Here is a 23,186-nt window from a genome sequence, read left to right as displayed (position 1 = left end):
GGCACAGGCCCTGCTGCCTGCCAGCTGCCCGGGGCCCTCTGCTTCTGCCCTCACATCCCTGCGCCTCCGGGCCTCACTTCAGCCCCCACAAGCTCCCTTGGCAGCCCCAGTGAAAGCCTTGTCTCTCTCCTCCTGCAGACCATGGCGCACAGAGCAGTCCTGGCTGGGCTTGTGCTGCTCCTCTTCCTGTTCCCACTTTCCGTGGTGGACAGATTTCACGGGGATGGGCAGCCCCGTGCAGAGGAGATGAAAGCGGCCCCCCCAGAGCCAGCTGAGCCTGGCTGGGGACCCTGGCTCCTGGCTGCCTTGCGCTACCTGCACCAGCTCTGGCAAATTGCTCAGCCGCTGCTCCTGCTTTTAGGCTGGTGGCTCAGGCGTAGAAGGGCAGCCACGAGGCAGAGAGCAGCGGCCCAGAGAGCTGAGGAAAAGGCCAGAAGGAGGAAGGTGGAAAGCGAGCGGAGAAGGCGGCTCCTTAGGAAGAGATTCAAAGACATGGAGCAAATGCGCCGGGCCACGAAAGAAATAGAAAAGCAAATGGCCAGGCTGATTGGAATGAATAGGGATACAAACAGGATGCTGAAGGTAGGCAGGGCAGGCTTTTGGAGGAGCACAGGCAGTGGCTGTGTGAAGAAAAGCTTCCTGCTGGAGATGCTCTCTGGGCCGGCCAAGGCGAGCCGCACATCTTTGTGAGCAGCCGGCGCACAGAGCTGCGCTTGCTGCCCAGCACAGCCCTGCGCCGGGGCACAGGCTCCGGGCTCCTGACACACCCTGCCCCTCTGCCCTCTCTCTCCTCACGGGATCTGTAGGAACTGCATCTATTTTAACCCTTTCCCATACATAGCCTTTGCATCTGCTCGGAGGAAAGCACCATCTGAAGGCATCGGGCCCAATGTTTGGAGATTGATTCAAATTCTTAAATAGTTTTGAAATATTTGAAATATCTTATTTAAAAATAGTTGTCTTTAGAAACATTTTCCAAACTTTTTATTACTATAATGTAGATTAATACTCTTGTAAGAGATCATAAATATTTTAATAATAAGTAGTAATTAAATAATGGCACTTTTCTTAAGATTATATAGAACTTGTAATTCATCAAAATTACCAAGAATTATTGCAGTTAACCAAATATGAAGTATACTTTCTTTTTATCTAAACCAGCAAATGTTGCTTAATCTCCATGGTCCAATAATTATTTTGTGTCTTGTTTAATATTCATATATACAGTATATAGACTGTTGCTACGAATGCCTATAATCACAATTGGTTAATTGAAATTACACTCTCTGCCCTCCTGTCTCGGGAGGGTGACTTCCCTCAGGCAGCTGCAGTCCCTGTCAAGATGCAATAAAGGCAATGCCTGAACAAACGCTGTGTCTGTGAGTGTCCATGTTGAACTCAGGTGTCAGCTGTGGGGAATTCCTGACACAGGGGCACCACAGCAGCCCTTGGCCATGCAGAGGCTCCTTTCCTCCCCTGCAGCAGCTGCTCCTTTGGTGCTGTGATCCAGCCTCTGCTCTGCGCGATGCCAAATGCAAGAAAACCAGGAGTGCCACCACTCAGACTGTCACTCGGGTCCCTGCAGAGCTCAGGAGCCACCATGGCTGTGTAGGTGTGGAGCCTGCAGTGGGCCATGACAGCAGGGACAGCAGGGACAGCAGGGACAGGGGGACACAGCACAGCAATCACAGCCCGGCTGCCCTGGGACAGGCCCGGCAGGCGGACAGGACACGGGGCAGGCAGGAGTCCCCATCCTCTCTGTGCCCTCCTGAGCACAGGCACATAAGGGACAGGGGCAATGGGGACACAGCCGGCCCCTCTCCTCTGGGAATATCCCACCTGCCCAGGGGCCCTGACAGAACGCAGGGGCTGAGGCTCTGCAAGGGGAACCCAAGGCTGAGCAGGAGGACCTCCAAGTCACATCTGCCCACATTCTGCATGCAAACTGCTGCGTGGAGGAGAAAACCAGAGGGGCCTTGCCACAGCAGATCCCATCTGAGGGAAGTTGTTCTCTATTCCTGCACACGGGTGCCCCATGCAACATGGAGCACATGAATGCACTTTGACACCAGATTCTCACCCCTGCTCGAGCGCTCTGGTACAGCAGGAGCGGCCATTCCCTAATAACACACGGGTTTGCAACTCTTGTGCAAAGCAACACAAATTGTCTCTCTCCTCCTGCAGACCATGGTGTCCAAATCAGTCCCTGCCCTGCTGGTGCTGCTCCTCTTCCACTTCCCACGGCCCGTGGTGATCAGTTTGGATGAGGATGCAGAGCTGGGCAAAGAGGGCCTGGAGCAGGCTACCCCAGAGGCACCCGAGCCTGCCTGGGCACCCCTGCTCTGGGCAGCCGTGCAGCAGGGGCCCTACTGGGCTGCTGCTGAGCTGCTCTTCCTGCCTTTCTTCCTCTGCCTCAGGCCCAGAAGGGCGGCCATGAAGCAGAGAGCAGCGGCCCGGAGAGCCAAAGAAGAGGCCAGAAGGCGCAGGATGGAAATGGAGCAGAGAAGGCTTCGGGTGTCTGTGGAACATTCCCGGGTGTCTGGGGAACACTCCCGGGTGTCTGGGGAACACTCCCGGGTGTCTGGGGCTCTCCTGGCCCCGTTCCCAGCCCAGGTTCCCGGCGTTCAGGAGCTGCCCTGGTGCCCGGGCCCCGCGACATCGCCTGGGTGCAGTTGGAGCCCGAGGTGCAGGCGGGCGCCGCCCGCGAGGCCCTGCAGGGCTTCAGCATCACCCAGAGCAGCGCCAGGAAGATCTCCTGCGCCAAAAAGGGATCCAGTTTCCCACCCAAATCCCCTTTCTCCATCCCAAATCCTTCTTTGTGCATTCCAAATCCTTCTTCTTTCACCCCAAATCCCCTTTCCCAGCCCCCAGGGATTTTGGGGTTCTAGAGGGGTTATTGGGGTTTTTCCCAGCATTGTACCCAGGGTCTCTCTGCAGACATTGCACCTGGAGCTGCCCCAAATAAACCCCAAATAACCCCAAATTTTGGGACTGGGGGCGGGGGGGGGGGTGTGGTGATTCTAAAATTCGGGGTTTGGGGGTGTTTGACCCCAAACTTTGGGAATTGGGGGGTTTGATCCTAAAATTTGGGGGTTGGGGGGGATTGATCCTAGAATTTGGGGTTTAGGGGATTTTGACACCTCAGGGTTTGGGGATTTTTGACCCCAAACTTTGGGAATTGGGGATGTTTGACACCCCTGGGTTTGGGATTTGGGGGTTTTTGTTCCCAGGATTTGGGGTTTAAGAGGTTTTTTTTTCCCCAGGATTTGGGGATCAAGGGGTTTGACACCCAAACTATGGGGATGAGGAGGGTTGGACACCCCAGATATTTCAAACCCCAGGAGTTGGGGATTGGGGGTTTAGACCCCAAACTTTGGGGGTTGGGGGTGTTTGACACCTCAGGATTTGGGATTTGGGGGTGTTTGACCCCAGACTTTGGGAACGGGGGATGTTGGACACCCCAAATGTTTCAAACCCCAGTATTCGGGGTCAGGGGGATTTAACCCCAACATTTGCAAATTGGAGAGTGTTTGACACCTCAGGATCTGGGATTTGGGGGGTTTAAGGCCGAAAATTTGGGGTTCGGGCTGGGGTGCAGGGGGGGAGGTTGAGATCCCAGAGTTTGGGTCTGGGGGTGTTTGGCCCCCCCCAGTGTTTGAACCCCCAGGATTTGGGGTCCGGGGGAGTTGACCCCAGGATTTGGGGTGTTTGACCCCAATGTTTGACCTCACCTCGGGTTTGGGGTCGGGGTTGAGATCAGGGACATTCCCTGGAGCCAGCGGCGGGATCGGGATCAGGAACGGGATCGGGAAGCGGAACAGGAACGGGGAGGGTCCCTGAGCCAATGCCGGACCCCAACCCCAGGGAGAGGCCCCGCCCCAGTCCCGGAATGGCCCCATCCCCACAATCCCGGAGCCCTCCCCAGGCCCAGCCCCTCCCCGGCCGCTGAACGGAGCCTCCCTCAATCCCAGCCCGCCCCGATCTGGGCCGGAGCCATCCCCAGAGCCTCCCCCATTCCCGGCCCGGACCCTTCCATCCCTTTTTGGGGCGGCTCCTGCCGCTCCCCGCCCATTTCTGGGGGTTCCAAAGGGCCCCGCGGACCCTCCCCATTTTGGGGGTGTTGGGGTGGCCCCAGGGCCGCCCCGAGGGCCGAGGGGGGATCGAAAGCCCCAAACCCGAGGGGCTCCTGGGGGTGCCCAGTTCCTCCCGTCCCCAGCCCGAAACAGATCGTGGCCAATCAGAGCGCGGGGCGCTGATGACGATCCCGTTGCCGGGCAGAAACTCGGCGCACTGGCCCCGCCCGGCGATTTCCAGCGAATCAGCGCCCGGCTCGGCTGTGACTCATCGGGTGCCGGGCAGAACCCAGCGCCTCTCACAGCGCTGGCCAATCAGAGACTGCGCGGGGCCATTCCCAGCCAATCAGAGCGTTTGTCGCTGATGACTCTCAGTGTCCAGGAGCGGAATTTGGGGCGGGGGGCGGTGACCCCGGCGATGGGGATGGGGCGTGCGGGGGCAGCTGGGGCCGCACTGGTGGCACTGGGGGCGCTGGGAGCCCCCCCGGCCGCGGGGGGAGCGGGGGGCGCGGGGAGAAGGGGGGCGGGGGGGCCCCAAATTCAACCAAAGGGGGGTCGGGACCCCCAAAAGGGAGCAGGAGGGGCCTGGAACCCCCAAAACCAAGCACGGGGGAGGGGATTGGGGACTGGGGGAACGATGGGGAAGGGGCGGGAGAGCGGGGGAAAGAGGGGGATGGGACCCCCAAATTGAGGTGGGAGGGAGCTGTGGACTGGGGGAAACCCCCATCAAATCCCATTAAAATCCCATAAAAATCCCATTAAATTCCACTCAATTCCCATTAAACATTATTAAAATCCTATAAAATTCCATTAAAATCCTATTAAAATCCCATGACATCTCATTAAAATCCCATAAAACTCCATTACAATCCCATCAAATTCCATTAAAAATCAATAAAATCCCATTAAGATCCCATTAAATCCTATTAAATTTCTATTAAATCCCATTACATCCCATTAAATCCCATTAAAATCCTACTAAATTCCGATAACAATCCATTTAAATCCCCTCCAATCCCATAAAATGATCCCAAACCCACACAGAATTGGCCCTGAATTACCCCGGACACAGACAGCCCTAAAAACCCAACAATGTGAAAAGTTACCCCAAATTATCCCAAATTTACCCTGAATAACCCCCCAAAAAACCCCAAATAACCCCAAAGGCACACAAAGAACCCAAATCCCCCAAATGACTCCAAATCCCCCAAATGACCCCAATCCCATAAATGACCCAAATCCCATAAATGACCCCAAATCCCATAAATGACCCCAAATCCCATAAATGGGACTGGGAGAGGGGAGGAGAGGGCAGGGAAAGGGGGAGTGGGACAAACTGGGCGAGGAAATAAAACTCTGCAGTCAGACAGAGCAGGGATTTGTGTATCCAGCGCTGGGAGCGAGGGGGATCTCTCTGGCAAAAACCCACTCGGTCTCCTTTAGCCTTCAGCTCCATTTAAAAAGTCACAATTACAACACTTCATTAGCATACTCACATTTGCATAAAGCTGTGTCCCGGTTTTACAGCCGTGTGTGGCTTCAGCGCCTGCGTCCGTTCCTCCTGTGGCGGCCCTCAGTCTTCTGGTGCTCTTTTGATGAAGGCTTCTGTCGTCCTCCTCACGCTGGAACTTTTTACCTGGACCATCAGCCCATGCCTGCTGCTCCTTGTTCTTCAGTCTAAGCTGGTCTGAGCTGATTTTGCCCTTTGCAAGCTCTGTTCAAACTTGCTCTCTCGCTCTCGCTGCGTTTGTTGTGTCGCTGGCTCTGCTCTCTCTCTTGCTCTGCTGCCTTGCTGGCTTTGCCTGCATGTGAAAAATGCATGTATTTTATGATTGGCTTTTCGCAAATATTAAAATGAATATTATATGTCTGGTGTTAGAATATTATATATATATATATATATGTATATATTATATATTATTATATATAATATATATGTATATATGATATATTATTATATATAATAGGGTTATATGTTATATATTATTATATATTATATATGATATATATATAATATATTATATATAATATATCAATCTATCTATATATTATATATAACATAATAAAATAGTATAAAAATATATAATGTATTATAATATATAATATATATTATATATTATAGATATAATATATATTATACATTATATATATTATATATTACATATATTAAAGAATCATATATTATATAATTATATAATAATATAATATTATAAAAATATATAAATAAATAAATATATAAATATATAAATATAATATTATAAAAATATATTTTATATAATATAATTATATAAAAATAATATATATATTTTATATATATATATATATTATATGTCTGGTGTATTAATTCTCTTAAGTACTGTGTTAAATATAGTTTTAGGTTATAAAAATTGTTAAAATAGAAACGATGCTATGTAGGATTCTTGTTTTAAAGAAAGGACTCACAGTGAGATAGCAGCCACAGGACACCTAAATCTTTCAGAGAAAAAGAATTTTTTGCCCTCTTATCAGAAGGAATGAACTTCTTCCTGCCTCGAAGGCGCTGTTAGGATTCAGAGGAAGAAGGTGGCACTGCCCAGACAGAATCCTGTGTTTGAATGGAATTTATGCATCATGGATGAAGTGTATGAATATGCAACAGGCTGTTGTTTTTAAGGGTTCATCCTTTGTTAACGGGTGTCCTTTTTCGGACTCGTGCTGCCAAGAAAAAGGTACCCGGACCTCCATAACCCTTTCTCTCTATTGTCTCATATTGTCCTAATTCAAATTGTCCATATTATTATTACCCTAATTGTATTACTATTTTTATAACCATTTTATTACTAATGAACTTTAAAAATTTCAAAATCAAGTGATTGGCGTATTTCACACTGCACATCTCGCTCCAGGGCTGCTTGTGCTGAACCTTTCCTTGCACAGCCCTGAGGATTCCCCCAGCCCGGGCTCCCAGCAGCTCCAGGCCCGGCCAGGAGGAGCAGCAGGGCCAGGGCTGGCCGGGCGTCCCCCCAGATGTGGCCCCCGCTGGTGGCACAGCCGGACCCTTGGGAGGCTGCCTCAGACTTTATTGTCCACCAGCATCCCAGGAGGGAGCAGAAAATCCTCCTGCAGACGCTGATTCCGGAGGCTCCCAGCGCTTCCTTCTCTCCGGGAGCTTCTGCCAAGCCCCAGTGAAACCTCAGTGCCACATTGTTCCACAGCCTCACAACGCTCTCCTGGCTCCCGTGAGGTCCCTCTGGGTCCTGCTGCAGCCTTGGCTCCATCAGGGTCTCCTGGCTCCATCAGGCTCTCCTGGCTCCCATTAGGGTCTCCTGGCTCCATCAGGGTCTCCTGGCTCCATCAGGGTCCCCTGGCTTCCATCAGGCTCTCCTGGCTTCCATCAGGCTCTCCTGGCTTCCATCAGGGTCTCCTGGCTCCATCAGGGTCTCCTGGCTTCCATCAGGGTCTCCTGGCTCCATCAGGGTCTCCTGGCTCCATCAGGCTCTCCTGGCTTCCATGATGCCCCACTCAGTCCCAAGGGGCATCCGCGGCTCAGCTTTGGAGCCCTGCAAGATCCAAAGGTTCCCCCCAACAAACACCAGCCCAGGGACCCCCAGGATATTTGGGCTGAGCTCCCGCTGCCCAGGCACCTGCATGGAACCCAAGTGACCGCTGGGACTCCATGGAATGTCCTGGAACAAACTGTCCCTGGTCAGACAGGGGTGCAATGGAACACAGGTGCCACTGGGACACGGACACTGCCCATGGAACCGAGTGTCCATGGGGACAGAGCCGGGCCTGATGGAACACTGGAGAACATTGTCACCCCATGGAATCCATGGAACCAGGTGTCCATGGTGACACTGGAGAACATTGTCACCCCATGGAATCCATGGAACCAGGTGTCCATGGTGACACTGGAGAACATTGTCACCCCATGGAATCCATGGAACCAGGTGTCCATGGTGACACTGGAGAACATTGTCACCCCATGGAATCCATGGAACCAGGTGTCCATGGTGACACTGGAGAACATTGTCACCCCATGGAATCCCATGGAACCAGGTGTCCATGGTGACACTGGAGAACATTGTCACCCCATGGAATCCATGGAACCAGGTGTCCATGGTGACAGAACCGGGCCCAATGGAACCTACTGGAACACAGGAGAACATTGTTACCTGTTGGAACCCGGGCTGCTGAGAATTTTGGACTTTCTGAGCTGGCAGACACTGACCCCCAAGAGAACTCTGCATTTGACCTGAGGTTGTGGAGAAGGCTTCCAAAATGGAATGATGGAGCTGGGATTATGGGTGTGGAGTTTGAATAGAAGGGTGTAATATCATATGGTGGACAACTTGGAGTTTAAGGTTTTAGAATATAGTAATGTATATAAAGCAAGATGGAGGTTTTAGGGTGGAGGCTGATCCTTTTTCTTTGCCTTCTTCTTCTTCTTCTTCTTCTTCTTCTTCTTCTTCTTCTTCTTCTTCTTCTTCTTCTTCTTCTTCTTCTTCTTCTTCTTCTTCTTCTTCTTCTTCTTCTTCTTCTTCTTCTTCTTCTCCTCCTCCTCCTCCTCCTCCTCCTCCTCCTCCTCGGGTTTGGGTGGTATTGTGTAATTGGATAAAAAAGTCCCGTATGTTGGGCACGGGTGCTTGGTTATTGGGTTAAAAGTAAAAGTAATTTAGGTGTCATTTCTTAATTGGACAGTTTATCCTCAAAAGACCTTGCAGAGAGATAGACGGGGCTCCATTTTCACCTTGTTAGTGAAGTGCTGCAGAACTCACAGCTTGTGAGACCGTTCTAGAGACAAGAGCTAATGAACACCTGAGTCCAAACAAGAAATGCTGTCTTGGGATTTCATCCTGACCTTGGCAGAAAAGAAGCAAAAGAATTGACTGTTACCCCACGGAATCTCATGGAACCAGGTGTCCACTGTTTCACTGTGCAGCCTCAGAGAGTGGTGAGACCCTTGTGGCACCATGGAATATCCTGAAACCACGGCTCCCATGTAACAAACCTGGACTTTATGAAACCAAGGACACTGCTGGGATGCAATGGAATCTCAGGGGACCAAGGGTCAGCTGTCAACACATCAGCTTCTCAGGAAACCAAGGCAAACACTGTGACACAGAGAGGGGCCTCATGGGACCCAGGAGACCATGGTGACACTGTGGTGGGATCTCATGGAACCAAGTGTGAATTGTTACAGGACCCAAGAGACCATGGTGACACCATAGAATCTCATGGAACCAAGGTCCAGTTGTGACAAAGCTGGGCCTCATGGAACCAAGGACACAGCCATGATGCAATGGAATCTCTGGGATCCAAGGATCAATTGTCAACACATCAGGTTCTCATGAAACCAAGCAGAACATTGTGACACAGTGGAATCTCATGGGAGCAAGGCTCTGCTTTGATCAAGTGGGGCCTCATGGGACACAGGTGCCACAGGGACATTGTCAGGCCTGGTAGGAACAAGACACCACTGTGTCAGACCAAGGCCTCATGGGACCTAGGAGAGCCCTGTGACACAATGGAACCTGATGGAACCAAGGGCCCATTGTGACACGGCAGGGTCTCCTGGAACCCCTGTGCCACTGGGACATTGCCAGGGCTGGTGCAAGCAAGGTTCCACTGTGACAAAGGCAGGCCTTGTGGCACCCAGGAGACCATTGTGGGACAATGGAATCTCATGGAAGCAAGGCCCCATTGTGACAAAGCGCGGCCTCATGGAAGCCCAGTGCCACTGGGACATCTCCAGCCTTGGAGGAAGCAAGTGTCCATTGTGTCACAGCACAGCCTCAAATCACAGGAGAGCAGAGGGATGGAGCCATGGAATCTTGGGGAACCAAGTGTCAATTCTAAACACAGCGAGGACTTATGGAACCCAGGAGACCATTGTGATGCTGCACTTTGTCACAACGGGGCCGTGCTTCTATGAGGATCCATGGGCCCACAATGTTCTCCTGGGTTCCAGGCGGCCCCGCTGGGTCACAATGGCCCCTTGCTCCCACGAGCCACAGCATGGTCCCCGTTGCCCCTGGGTTCTGTGAGGCCCTGCTGCGTTCACAACTGACACTTGCTTCCATGAGATTCCATTGCGTCACAGTGGCCCCCATGTTTCCATGAGGTTCTGCTGTGTCACAGTGGACACTGGGTTCCACAAGAGCTGGCAATGTCCCAGGGGCACCTGTGTCCTGTGGGCCCCACTTTGCCAAAGCAGAGCCTTGGCTCCATGAGATTCCAGGCTGTCCCAATGCTCTGCTGAGTTCCACGAGGCTGTGCTGTGTCACAATGGACACTGAGTTCCACCTGCCCTGGCAATATCCAAGTGGCCCCTGGCTTCCATGAGGCCCCGTTGTGTTGGCAGGTGACACTTGGTTCCCCAAGATGTCATTGTCACGCCGCTCTCCTGGGCGCCCTGAGGCCTTGCTCTGTGTTAGACATGACCGCTACTTTTAAAGTTTTAAGGTTGATTCAACCTTGAAAAAAATGACAACAAAGGACTGAAACAGGAGAAATCACAGCACTGGGAGCCCTTCCCCACCCCGTGGCTATCAGCCACATGGCTCCTTCACAAATTGGCTGCTCCTCCTTTTAGGCTTTTGGTGTTGCATCAGGTAATCCTAGCCCCACCCAAAGTCTGTCAGGTAACTCTTTGTGGCCGTCCATTGGTGGAGAATGCTTTCTTGCAACCTGACTGGAGAGCAGGTGTTGCCATGCCTGCCTTCCAGTGACAAACCTGCCCTCCCCAAATGCCCCAACCACCAAGGCCATTACAAGGGCAGGGGAAAGAGGACTATGGGGGACAGATGACAATAACATCACTACACATCTTAACACACACATAGGATCTATCTCCTCACTGTGAGACCCAACTATGACATTACTCATCTGCAACACTGTGCAATAATGGAGCCTTGTTCCTACCAGGCCTGGCAATGTCCCAGTGGCACCTGTGTCCCATGAGGCCCCACTTGGTCAACGCAGAGCCTTGGCTTAACAACTGACCCTTGTTTCCTTGAGATTCCATTTGTGAAAAACACGTTCACTCTCCTGTGAAAATGTACAAAGTTTAATAAAGGACAATGGGAGAGCAGGACCATGGAGCAAAGGTTATTACAGCCGGGTGCATCTTGGCACTCAGCCAGGAGCACCCTGTTACCTTCAGGGATCCCCTGAAATACCTTTCCCCTTACATCAGCCTGGTGCATATTCATAGAGCCTCATGCATATCCATCAACTACTTTACATATTCCAGGAATGATTTTACATGGCCCCTCCTTGGGTCTGCCTTTTCAGAGCATGTGTGTTTCTTGGCTGTGGTTTTGGCTCCTTCTCTTTATCACCTCCAGGTTTTGGGCCTTGGTGCACTCTGCCTTCAGATGGGGAGTGCTGATAGTTGGCAGATCTGTACAGGTGTCCTCATCCCGTGTGCATTGGATGTTATCCCACCCAAGCAGGCATTTTAACACAAGCACACTTCTATCAGCTATTTCACTACTATGTCTAAGCTCAATTAACAACAGAAATAAAAACTATATCTTTAGAACAAGGTTATTTTAACACCACAGATATAAAATCTATTTTAATATTTGCAAAAAGCCAATATTATGATATTTATCCATAACAGGGTGAAGGAGCCCTGGCCCAGGCTCTGGCCCTGGGGGACACGGGGACGCTGCCGGGGGGTCCCTGTCCCCCTGTGCCACCCCCAGGGCCCCGGCCCCCGTCCCCGTGTCAGGCTCTGGGGTCGATCTCGTGGAACATCCTCTGGGGGAGGCTGCGGGGCCGGGGGCGGGGGGACCCGGGGGGACAGGGGACCCCGCTGTGCACGAGCAGGGTTGGACTGCTCTGGGGGGAACTGTGAGGGGGCCGGGGCAGAGTGACCTCCCCAGGGACCTCACACTGCCCCTGTGATGTCACACAGCCCCTGTGATGTCACAGTGCCTCCTGTGATGTCACACAGCCCCCGTGATGTCACACTGCCCTCGTGATGTCACACAGCCATCTGTGATGTCACACAACCCCTGTAACGTCACACAGCCCCCCCGTGATATCACACAGTCGCTGTGATGTAACGGAGCCCCTGTGATGTCACACAGCCACCTGAGATGTCACAACATTCCCATGATGTCACACAGCCCCTGTGATGTCACACAGTGAGGTAAACCCCATGGAATAACTTCCATTACTTGATAATAAGGCCAGATAAGAGGCTTTATTAACACAGCCCCTGTGATGTCACACAACCTCCATATGATGTCATTCAGCTGCTATGTGATGTCACACAGCAGCTTTGTGATGTCAGTCACCCTGGGATGTCACAACCTTCTCTGTGGCATCACACAGCTGCTCTGTGACTCTGTGTCACAACCCACATTGTGATGTCACAGAGCCACCTTCTGTGATGTCACAGCTAGCTCTGTGATGTCACAACCCCCTCAGTGCTGTCACACAGCCCACTCTGTGCTGTCACACAGCCCCTTGCTGCCATCCCAGACGCTCTGTGGCTCTGGGACACAGCCCCAGAGGTGCTGCTGTGACACAGCCCCCGCGGGGACATCCCACAGCCCCGGCCAGTGCTGAGCCCCTGGGAGCTCTGTCTGTGCCCTGCTCATGTCCCTGAGGGGCCCTGGCAGTGCCCCAGCCCTGCTGGGCTGTGCACAGGAGCTGCTCCTGGCCAGAGCTGTCTCTCTGCAGCTCTGCTGCCCTTGCCAGGAGCTGCCTCTGGGCCAGGAGCCCGGCCCAGCTCAGCAGCACAGACACAGCACAAGGACTTCAATCACCCTCTGGGCCTTTGCTGCTCTTTGCATCACACCCAGTCCCTCAGAGTGGGCTCAAAGACTTCTCAAGAGCTCACAGTGAGATTGAAATACTGAAGTTTCTTGTACTTTAGAGAGATCCCTGTGAGGGACAGGGCTGAGAAAGTGTCCCCGGGTTCCAGGGAGAGCAGAACACTGGAGGCACTGATGGCAGCTGGGGACAAACAAGGCAAAGGTGTCTCTGGTGCTGAGCAAACCTGGATTTGTTTCAGGAATGTAAAGGGCCAAGGCCTGAGCCCCAGGGCCTGGCCAGGCAGATCCTGTCCCTCCCTCCTTGCTCAGGGCTCTTCCCGGGATGGGCCCTGGCATGTGGGGATGGGCAATGCCAAGGGCAGGAGCGTGGGGCGGCCCCTGCCAGGCTGCTGAGCAGGGACAAGGAGGCAATGAGGCCCCAGGCCTGCAAGGGTCACTTGTCCCCTCCTGGCTCAGGCCCAGGGCCAGCAGCCATGGCCAAAGTGCTGCCCAGGTTGGCTCTGTCAGGGCTGGCTTGCAGCTGCTGCCCATCCCTGTGCCCTGTGCAGCCCAGGCTGTCCCACGGTGTCCCTGCCCCGGCCTCTGTCCCTGCAGGCTCTGGGCATCCCCCGGCTGCCCCACCTGGCTGGGCCCTTCCTTTGCTGACAGCTCTGCCTCCTGCCTGCCCCTGCCTGCCCACACAAAGCCTGGGGCCGCTCCAGGCTCCTGCTGGGGACGTGCTGCACCACAGCCCTGCCCTGACAGGGAAATTCCTTTCTCCTGCAGCCACTCTGGGCCTCCCCAGCTGCCCTTGGTGTTAATTCTTTCTCTCTCTGACTGTTTTCCACTATGTCAAAAGGATCCACCAGCCCTGAAATCGCTCTTTAAACACTCTCATGGCTCTGCTCCACTGTCGTCAGTCTCCACCCCACTGAGCACAGAGCTCCTTTGTCCCTATACAGTGCTCATGGGCCCAAAGCCTCCAAACCCCTCCTTGGGACATCTCTGGGCCCTCTCCAAGGTGTTTCCAAATGAAAACATTCAGCTCAGAGTCTAAAGAAATCACCAGAGGACAGGGCCAGCCCGACCTGTCTGTCCTGGCTACTTTTGTCTGGGAGCAATCCTTGGATATACAGAATTTCGGAGGCCAAATTCTAATTTTGGCCATGGTCCCTGGACAAGAAGGCTGGTTCTTTTCCATAGGAATGCAGGAACAGAGCCCCAGTGTTTCAGGGGCAGATGAGAGGTGACCACCAGAGGCCAAGGCCAGCCAGAGCTGGCAGGTTTTGTTTGGTGAGATACCTTTGCACAGAGGAAATTATTTTAGGGAGAGTACCCATTTTGGCAATGACCATCTGAAAAGTCAGACAGCCCTTTTCCATAGCAAGGAAAGCACAGAGCCCCAGTGCTCCGGGAGCTGATGAGAGGCAGCCCTTGACATGCCAAGATCAGCCAGAGCTGTCAGGTGGCCCCTGGGAGGCCAAGCCAGCCAGAGCTGTTCCATGTTCCCTGGGTTCCATGGGGCCCTACAGTGTCCCAATGGTCCCTGGCTTCCATGGGGCCCTGAGGTGTCATAATGCCCCTTTAGTGACACCAGGCCCTGAAGGTTGGAATGGTCTCCATGGTTCCATCAGGCCCCACAGAGCCACAATGGTCTCTGGGTCCATGGAGCCCCTCTGTGTCACCATGGCCCCTTGGTTCCCTGGGCTCCAGTGGTGCCACAATGATCCCCTTGGTTCCCTGGGCTCCAGTGGTGCCACAATGATCCCCTTCGTTCCATGGGCTCCAGTGGTGCCACAATGATCCCCTTGGTTCCATGGGCTCCAGTGGGGCCACAATGATCCCCTTGGTTCCATGAGGTCCCCACAGTGTCCCAGGGATCTCCATGGGAAGGAAAGAACCCAGCCCCACTGTTGCAGGCGCAGCCACCAGAGGCCCAGGCCAGCCAGCCTTGACGGTACTGGCAGATTTTGCCTGGGAGCAACCCTTGGATATTGAGAATTTCAGAGGTGGAATCCCAATTTCAGACATGGACACTGGAGGAGAAGGATGGTTCTTTTCCATAGGAAGGAAAGCACAGAACACCGGTGGTGTCTCAGGGGCAGATGAAAGGCGGCCATCAGAGGCCAAGGCCAGCCAGACCTCTCTGTCCTGGCAGCTTTTGTCTGAAAGCAACCCTTGGATATCAGGAATCTGGGAGGTGGAACCCCAATTTCAGCCATTTCTGCATGGATAAGAAGGATGGTTCTTTTCCATAGGAAGGAAAGCACCCAGCCCCAGTGTTTGGACAGCAGGGGAGAGGCACCCCCAGGAGCCAAGGGCAGCCAGACCTGTCTGTCCTGGCAGCTTTCACCTGGGAGCAATCCTTGGATGTATGGAGTTTTGGAGGGGGAATCCCAGTTTTGGCCATGGTCAAGATGGGTGTTTTTGCCCATAGGAAAGTAAAGCACAAAGTCCAAGTGTTTAGGAAGAAGATGAGAGGTGGCCACCCTCAGGCCAAGCCAGCCAGCCCTGTCTCTCCTGGCACCTTTTGTCTAGGGGCTTTCCTTGGATATTGGGCATTTTGGAGGTGCAATCTCAGTTTTGGCTGTGGGTGCCTGGACAGGAAGAAGAGCTCTTTTCATAAGGAAGGAAAGCACCCAGCCCCAGTGTTTCAGAGGCAGATGAGGGCCAGCCCTCAGGAAGCCAAGGCCAGCCAGGCTTGTCACTCCTGGCAGCTTTTGTCTGGGAGCTATCCTTCGATATAAGGAATTCCAGAGGCAGTTGCCCAGCTTTGGCCATGAGTGCCTGGTTGAGATGGAGGGTTTTTTCCCACAAGAAATAAAAGCACATGATCCCAGGGTTTCAAAGGCAGATGAGAGGTGCCCCCAGGTAGGCAAGGGAGCCAGATCTGTCCCTCCTGGCAGATTTCATCTGGGAACAAGCTTTGCATGTAAGGGAATTTGGAGAAGGAATCCCAGTTTTGGCCATAGGGCCCTGGAAGAGGATCAGGACAGTTCTATCCCATAGGAAGGAGAGCCCAGAGCCCCAGTGCTTCAGGGGCAGATGAGGAGCAGCCCTCCACATGCCAAGGTCAGCCAGACCTGTCCAGCAGCCCCCGGGAGGCCAAACCAGCCACACCTGCTCCCTGTACCCTTGGTTCCATGAGGACCCACAGTGTCCCCATGGTCTCCTTGATTCCAGGAGTCCCTGCAGTGTCACAATGTTCTCCTTTCTTCTGCAGTGTCACAACGGCCCCTTGGCTTCCCTGAGCCCTTGCAATGTCCCCATGGCCCCTCGGCTCCCTGTGGCCCCGCTGTGTCACAACGGCTCCTTGGTTCCACGGGTGCCATAGCTTCATCCTTGGCCCTTGGTTCCAGAGGGGGCCTGAGTTTCACAATGGTCCCCCTGATTCCGTGAGGCACCAGCGTGTCACAATGGTCTCTTTGCTCCCATGAGGTTCCATAGTGCCACCATGGTGTCCTTGGATCTGCGTTGTCACAAGGTTCAATGAGTTTCTGGACTGTCAGCAATGGTTTCTTTGCTCCAGAGGGGCCTTGATGTGTCACAAGGGCTCTGTGGCTGGGGTTTGTGTCTCACCCATGCTGGAACCCCAGCAGTTGGTAGCCATGTGCGTTTCTTTCTATAGAGCTTCTGTCTTCCTGTCTCTCTGTCTTCTCCTTCTAATGCTCTTGATATGGAACATTTTTTGATACCTCAACAACTGAAGTGATTAAACGTTTCCAGGTACACCGGGCTGAGTTAATGAAGTTACTGCTATGGTGTTTTATGTTGAATTGGATGTTTTAGTAAATCTTTTTCCAAAGTTTCTTGATTTTCTGATCTTTGCCAGGAAAATTTTGTGCCATTTTGTCCTCTTGAGAATATATGGTTGGTGTTTCTCCTGTGCACCAAACTCCAGGAAAGGAACCCTTGGTTACTGTGAGAAACGACTGCTGACTTTCAAAATTTTAAAAGGTTTATTCAACCTTAACAAAATGACAAGAAAAGGACTAAATAAGGAAGAACAGGCCTGGGAGCTCCCCTCGTGGCCGCCTACCACATGCCTGGCTCGTCCTCAAGATGGACGCTTCACCTTTGATACCCCGGGATTTCTTCAGCCAACCCTGGCCCCTCCCACAGTCTGTCAGTCAACTCTTCTTTGCTGTTTATTGGTGGAGTCTGCTTTCCTGCAGCTTGATTGGAGGGTCAGGTGCTGTCCTGCCACGCCCCCTCCCCTAGGAACAAGTCTTTGTTCTCGCCTTCTTTCCACCTGTCCTGGATGGCTCAGGCTGTCTGATGGTAACAACGGGGGGAAAGGGACTGTGGGGAGAGCAGAGGACATCTAAACAACAGACTGCAATAACAATCACACATCAATAAAGCTTCTCTTAATATTCACACAGTATCCATCCCTTAATTGCGAGAGCCAATCATCTCATTAGCCATCTATAGTACAAAGGGACCTAAAATCACCGTTAAAAGGTAAAATTACCCAAAGAGGCCTAAAATCCACCCATATGGGCCTAAAATCAGCCAAAGGCATCTAAAATCCACTCTAAAACTGCCCAGTTTATCCTAAAATCACCCAAACAGGCCCAAACCCCACCCAAATGGGCTTAAATCATTCAAAGGGATCTAAAATCCACCCTCAAACCCAACAGATTTGGCCTAAAATCTGCAAAGGGGCCTAAGATCCACCCTAAAAGGCTTGAAATCACTGCAAGGGATCTGAAACCCACCCTAAACCTGTCCAGTTTGGCCTAAAATCACCCAAATGGACCTAAATTCTCCGGGACCAAGACCAAACCCAGCAGCAGAAGTGGCACCAGCAGCAAGACTGACACTGGAACTGAGATTGGCAGCGCCACAGGACCGGCACCGGGACTAGGACCAAGACCCAGACCAGAACCTGCACCAGAACTGGCACTGGGTCCAAGACTGGGACCAAGCCTGACACTGGGACCGGCACCAGGAGCGCTTTGGAACTGGGACTGGCACCGGCAGCGCTCCAGGACTGGGATCAGGACTGAGACTGGAACCCGGCACCCGCACCGGGACTGCTCTGGGACCGGGACCAGGACCGAGACCGGGAGCCCTCCAGGACTGAGACCGAGACCGTCACCGGAACCAGCACCGAGAGTGGCAGCGCTCTGGGACTGGGACTGAGACTGAGATTGGCACTGGGAGCACTCCAGGACCAAGACCAGCACCAGTAGCAGCACTGGGTCCAGAACCACTCTGGGACCAAGACTGAGACCAGCACTGAAACCAGCACCAGCACCGGCACCGAGAATGGCACCGCTCCACGACCGAGACTGGGACTGAGACTGGGACTGGCACCGCTCTGGTACCAAGACTGGGACTGGGACTGGCACCGCTCCAGTATCGAGATCAACACGAGAACCAGAATCAGCCCCAGGAGTGCTCCGGGACTGAGATGGAGACTGAGGCAGGCACCGGAACCAGGATCAGCACCAGGATCACTCTGGGACCAGCACAAGGAGCAGGAACTGGACTGGAAATGGGATTGGAAATGGGATTGGCACTGGGATCCCTCCTGGACCTCTGCATTCGTTCCGGGGAGCTTTGGCTGCGCTCCCGGGCAGGATGGGGAGGGACCCCTGGGCAGGGTGGGACCCCCTCGGTTCACATTGATCCGGTGCAGCCATCCCGGTCCATATGGTCCAGTTTGTATGATCCCAGTCTCGGCTCCTAATCCCCACGGTCCCAGCCTGTGAAATCCCAGTCCACATGATCCCAGTCCGTACAATCCCAAGCCATACAATCCCAGTCTACATGATGCCAGTCTGTATGGTCCTGCATGGCACACACTCCAAGGACCTGGAATTCCAGTTCCCAGCCAGGAAAAGATGTTCCTGCCCTTGAAGGCAAAGCTCCTAAGAAGGGGCCGAAAGCCAAGTGGATCCTACAGTGACATTTCACTGCCAGCCTTCAGAACTTCACCCATGGCCATTGTAGCTCCTGCACTGGGAATTAAATCAGGGCAGGGTCTTTGGTGGCAGCTGCCCTGGCTCAAGGGAGACACTGAGAGAGAAACAGAGCAGGCAAAGAGAGGCAGGAGAGAAAGGAGGACACAAACACAATCAGCTGAGAAGGTGGCACTAACTCTGAAAGTTTTATTTGCTATCAAATACATCCCACCCACCCAGCCCCACACAATCCCAATCCCATCACTCCAAATTGGGATTGCACTTCTCCCAATCTCCTTCACACCCCATCTCACTCTGGCAGCTGTGGAATGGAGTGAGTCTGGTGTGGGACTGAGTTTTTTAGGGTGGGAACAAGGCATTTTGATGTGGGATTGAGCCTGTATGAATTAAAATTCAGTTGTTTTCAGTGGGATTCAGTTGTTTTGAGGTGACCCTCTTGGCTTTTGGAGTGCAAAGAGATGGAGAACACTGCACAAAATCCCCCCCCAGACTACACAAATCCTCCAGAATATTCTCTCCAAACCATCAATTTCCCATTAAAAAACTCTGAAATTGTGGGACTTTAGACATCTGTGATCAATTTTTTTCTTTAAACACTGTTTTGGCTGTTTTTAAGGGATGAAGATGAATCAGAAAAAAATGCCAAACAAAAGGACAAACAGGCAGGTGTGTTCCCAACATGGATCACAGGGAATGTGAGTGACCAGGGCTGTGCCCAAAGTGCCTCCTCCAGTGGGGGATGGAGCTGCAGCAGCGCACGAACTCTTCCTGCACTCGGGGCACTCGCTGGGCTTCCCTTAGTGGTGCCTCCGTTGGTGTCGGGTCAAGGTAGAGCTCCTGGAGAAGCTCTTCCCACACTGGGGACACTCGTAGGGCCTCTCCCTGGTGTGGATGCGCCGGTGGGTGATGAGGGTGGAGTTGTACTTGAATCCCTTCCTGCAGTCGGGGCATTGGAAGGGCCTCTCCTCTGTGTGAATCCGATAGTGCCGGAGGAGACTGAAGCTGGTCTGAAACCTCTTCCTGCATTTATCACACTCGTAGGGCCTCTCCCCAGTGTGGATGCGCCGGTGCTTGACAACGTCGGAGTTGTTCTTGAATCCCTTCCCACAGTCGGGGCATTGGAAGGGCCTCTCCTCTGTGTGACTCTGATAGTGCTGGAGGAGATGGGAGCTGGTCTGAAACCTCTTCCCGCACTTGGAACACTCATAGGGCCTCTCCCCAGTGTGGGTCCTCTGGTGCTTGATCAGGCTGGAGCTCCGGCTGAAGCTCTTCCTACATTCCCCACACTGATAGGGCCTCTCCCCTGTGTGGCTCCTCAGGTGCTTGATCAGGGTGGAGTTCTCGCTGAAGCTCTTCCTACATTCCCCACACTCGTAGGGCCTCTCCCCTGTGTGGCTCCTCTGGTGCTTGATCAGGCTGGAGCTCTGGCTGAAGCTCTTCTCACACTCCCCACACTTGTAGGGCTTTTCCCCAGTGTGGGTCCTCTGGTGCACAGTCAGGTTGTACTTCCACCTGAAGCTCTTCCCACACTCCACGCACGTGTGGGGCTTCTCCCCATCATGGAGCTGCTCATGGAGCACCAGCTCCGAGCTCTGCCTCCATCTCCGGCCGCCTTCCCGGCCCAGGCTGCCTCTTTCCCCCTCACATCCCCGCCATCTGCGTTTGCAGCCCCTCCTCGTGCGGCATCTCCGGGCCTTTTCCTCCCCGTTGGCTTCCTGTGCCGTGGAGCCGCTCAAAACGGCCTCTGCCACCAGGTTCTGCCGCGGGCATTTGTCCTCCCTGCTCTCCATGCTCAGCTCCTGCTCTGGGCGAGGAAGGACAAGGACAGCATGGGATTTGCCTCCGTGCCACAGGCAAGGGCAACGAGATCCCCCCAGGGCACACCTGGGGACGCACTGCCCCCTCTTGGCTCTCCCCATTTCGGGATGCCGGGGCTCTTTGGGCTCCCTTCTCCCCTCATTCTCTGCCCTGGGCTGCAGCGGCTCCAAGGAGTCCCCCCTGCCCCTCTCCAGGCTCTTGAGGCTCCCGCCAATGGCGGCGCTCCCCCCTCTCTGGCCTCCCCACTTTGGCCTCCTGGGGCACACAGGGCTCTGCTCCTCCAGGCTGCCTCTGCCGGCAGCCGCCACCACCATCCCCCGATGTCCCCCCGAGGGGCCTTTTCCACTCAGCCTTGGACTTCTTCATTCGCCTTCATCCCTCCCCTTCCATCCCTCCTCCCTTTCCTCCTCCTGCCCCCTTACCCCGCCTCCTCCTCCCCCTCCATCCCTGCCCTTCCCTCCCTCCTCCTCCTCCCCCAGCAGCAGCCACACCCTCGGTGCCCCGTTCCCGCAGCCCTCGCAGCCCGCGGCAGCAGCGGCGATGGAGCCGGGCCAGGTCGGCATGGGCAGCGCGGGGCTCTCGGCTGCTCCCAGCCGCTGCGGGCGGGGGAACCCGGCCCGGGCCAAAGGAGAGGCAAACTGGGCAAACTGGGGGCTGCACATCCAAACTGGGCCTTGCTGGGGACCCTGCCTGGCCACTGCCAGCCCTTGGGGCTCCTCTCGGCACATCCGCCAGGGGGGAGCGCACACAGGCCTGGGGGATCCCAGCAGTGGCAGCACTGCCAGGGACTGGGCTGCACTGGGATCGTACTGGGAGCGACTGGGGCTGTACTGGCTTTGTACTGACATCAGACTGGGATCGTACTGGGAGTGTATTGGGGATGTACTGGCTGTGTACTTGGATCGTACTGGGAGTGACTGGGAATATACTGGCATCATACTGGAGTGACTGGGACAATTCTAGGTTTCTATTGATATTATACTGGTATCATGCTGGGACGGGACTGGGTTTGTACTGACATCATACTGGGATCATACTGCCATGCCAGGGCAGACTGTGATTGCACTGATGGACACTGGGATCATACTGGGATCATACTGGGAGAGAGTAGGAGCCTGCAGGAGGCAATTGAGACCACGTTAGGGGCAAATGGGATATACTGGGAGTGACTGGGATGGAGCAGCTCTGAGCAACAGGGATCATGCTAGGAGCAACTGGGAGGAACTGGGAGTGACTGGGAGCCTGCTGGGGGTGATTGGAAACTGCTGGGCTTATACTGGGATGAACTGGGATCATGCTGGAGCTGACTGGGATCATTCTGGCAGTGAGTGCCACTACACTGAGGCTGACTGGGAGTGCTTGGGAGCAAATGGGATCATAGTGGAAGGAACTGGAAAGATGCTGGAGGGAACTGGGCTACACTGGGAGATACTGGGAGTGACTGGAACAAAAGTGAAGGTGAAAGAGAGCAACTGGAACCATGTGGAGCACAACTGGTTCATACTGGCAGGGACTGGGAGCACACTGGGCTCATCTCTGGATCATACTGGGAGGGACTGGACTAATACTGGGAGGATCTGAGAGGGACTGGGAGCACACCCTGCACATCATCCCCCATACTGGGCCTGACTGGGAGCACGCTGGCAGCAAATGGCATCATACTGGGACTGACTGGGCTGATCTAGGGAGCAACTGGAACCACACTGGAGGCAGCTGGGACCATACTGGGAGAGATTGGAACAACTGGGATTATACTGGGACCCCACTGGGAGGGCTGGCATGTGACTGGGATCAAACTGGAGCTTACTGGGATCATATTGGGGTTGAAAGGGAGCGACTGGGATCACACTTTGGGCTACTGGGAGCAGCTGAGGGAAACTGGGATGATGCTGCAAGCAAACTGGAGGAACTGGGAAGGACTGGATGCATGCTGGGGGCAACTGGGATATACTGGGCATGACTGGGGGATCATACTGGGGGGACTGGAACCACACTGGGAACAACTGGGACCATGCTGGGGACAACTGGGACCACGCTGGGGGCAACTGGGAGTGAGTGGGACCATGCTGGGAGGGACTGGGATCATATGGGGAGGGACTGGGACTAGAGCAGGGGCAACTGGGTCCAACTGGGACCATCCTGGGAGTGTCTGTAACCATAGGGGAGTGATGGAAGCACACTGGGAACAGCTGGGCCCATGCTGGGAGCAACTGGGATCCCACTGGGGGCACTGGCATCAGACTGGGAGTGACTGGGAGCAACTGGGATTGGACCGCAAGGGACTGGGATCATACTGGGAGTGGCTACACTCATACTGGGATTATACTGGGTGTGAATGGAACCTGACTGGGGCTTACTGGGAGCTACTGGGCCCATGTTGGGAGGAAAATGTGACCCACTGGGAGCAACTGGGATCGGCTGGAAGGTTCTGGAACCATGCTGAGAGGACTGAGACTACAACTGGGGCAACTGGAGCCACCCTTTGAGCAACAGATGGAAACTGGGATGATGCCAGAGGAAACTGGGAGGAACTGGGAAAGACTGGGATCATTCTGAGGTAACTGAAACATACTGGGAGTGTCTCTAACCATCCTGGGGGCACTGGAACCACA

The 23,186-nt window shown here is 53.9% G+C and overlaps 2 protein-coding genes across 2 annotated transcripts in view; one reads left to right on the top strand and one right to left on the bottom strand.

Annotated features, from left to right (window-relative positions):
- The window catches only part of LOC143696054 (uncharacterized), a 569,411-nt gene that overhangs the window by 243,093 nt on the left and 303,132 nt on the right, over positions 1–23,186 (top strand). The window lies entirely within an intron of this gene.
- LOC143696055 (uncharacterized) overlaps positions 19,510–23,186 on the bottom strand; it is a 224,075-nt gene continuing 220,398 nt past the window's right edge. The window contains 1 exon segment of the mRNA XM_077191261.1: positions 19,510–20,238. Coding sequence (XP_077047376.1) covers positions 19,554–20,238 — 685 coding nt within the window. The 3' untranslated portion in view covers positions 19,510–19,553.

This window comes from Agelaius phoeniceus, chromosome 28 (assembly GCF_051311805.1).
Source record: "Agelaius phoeniceus isolate bAgePho1 chromosome 28, bAgePho1.hap1, whole genome shotgun sequence".
Classification (NCBI taxonomy): Eukaryota; Metazoa; Chordata; class Aves; order Passeriformes; family Icteridae; genus Agelaius; species Agelaius phoeniceus.
This window is presented reverse-complemented; position numbering and strand designations above follow the sequence as displayed.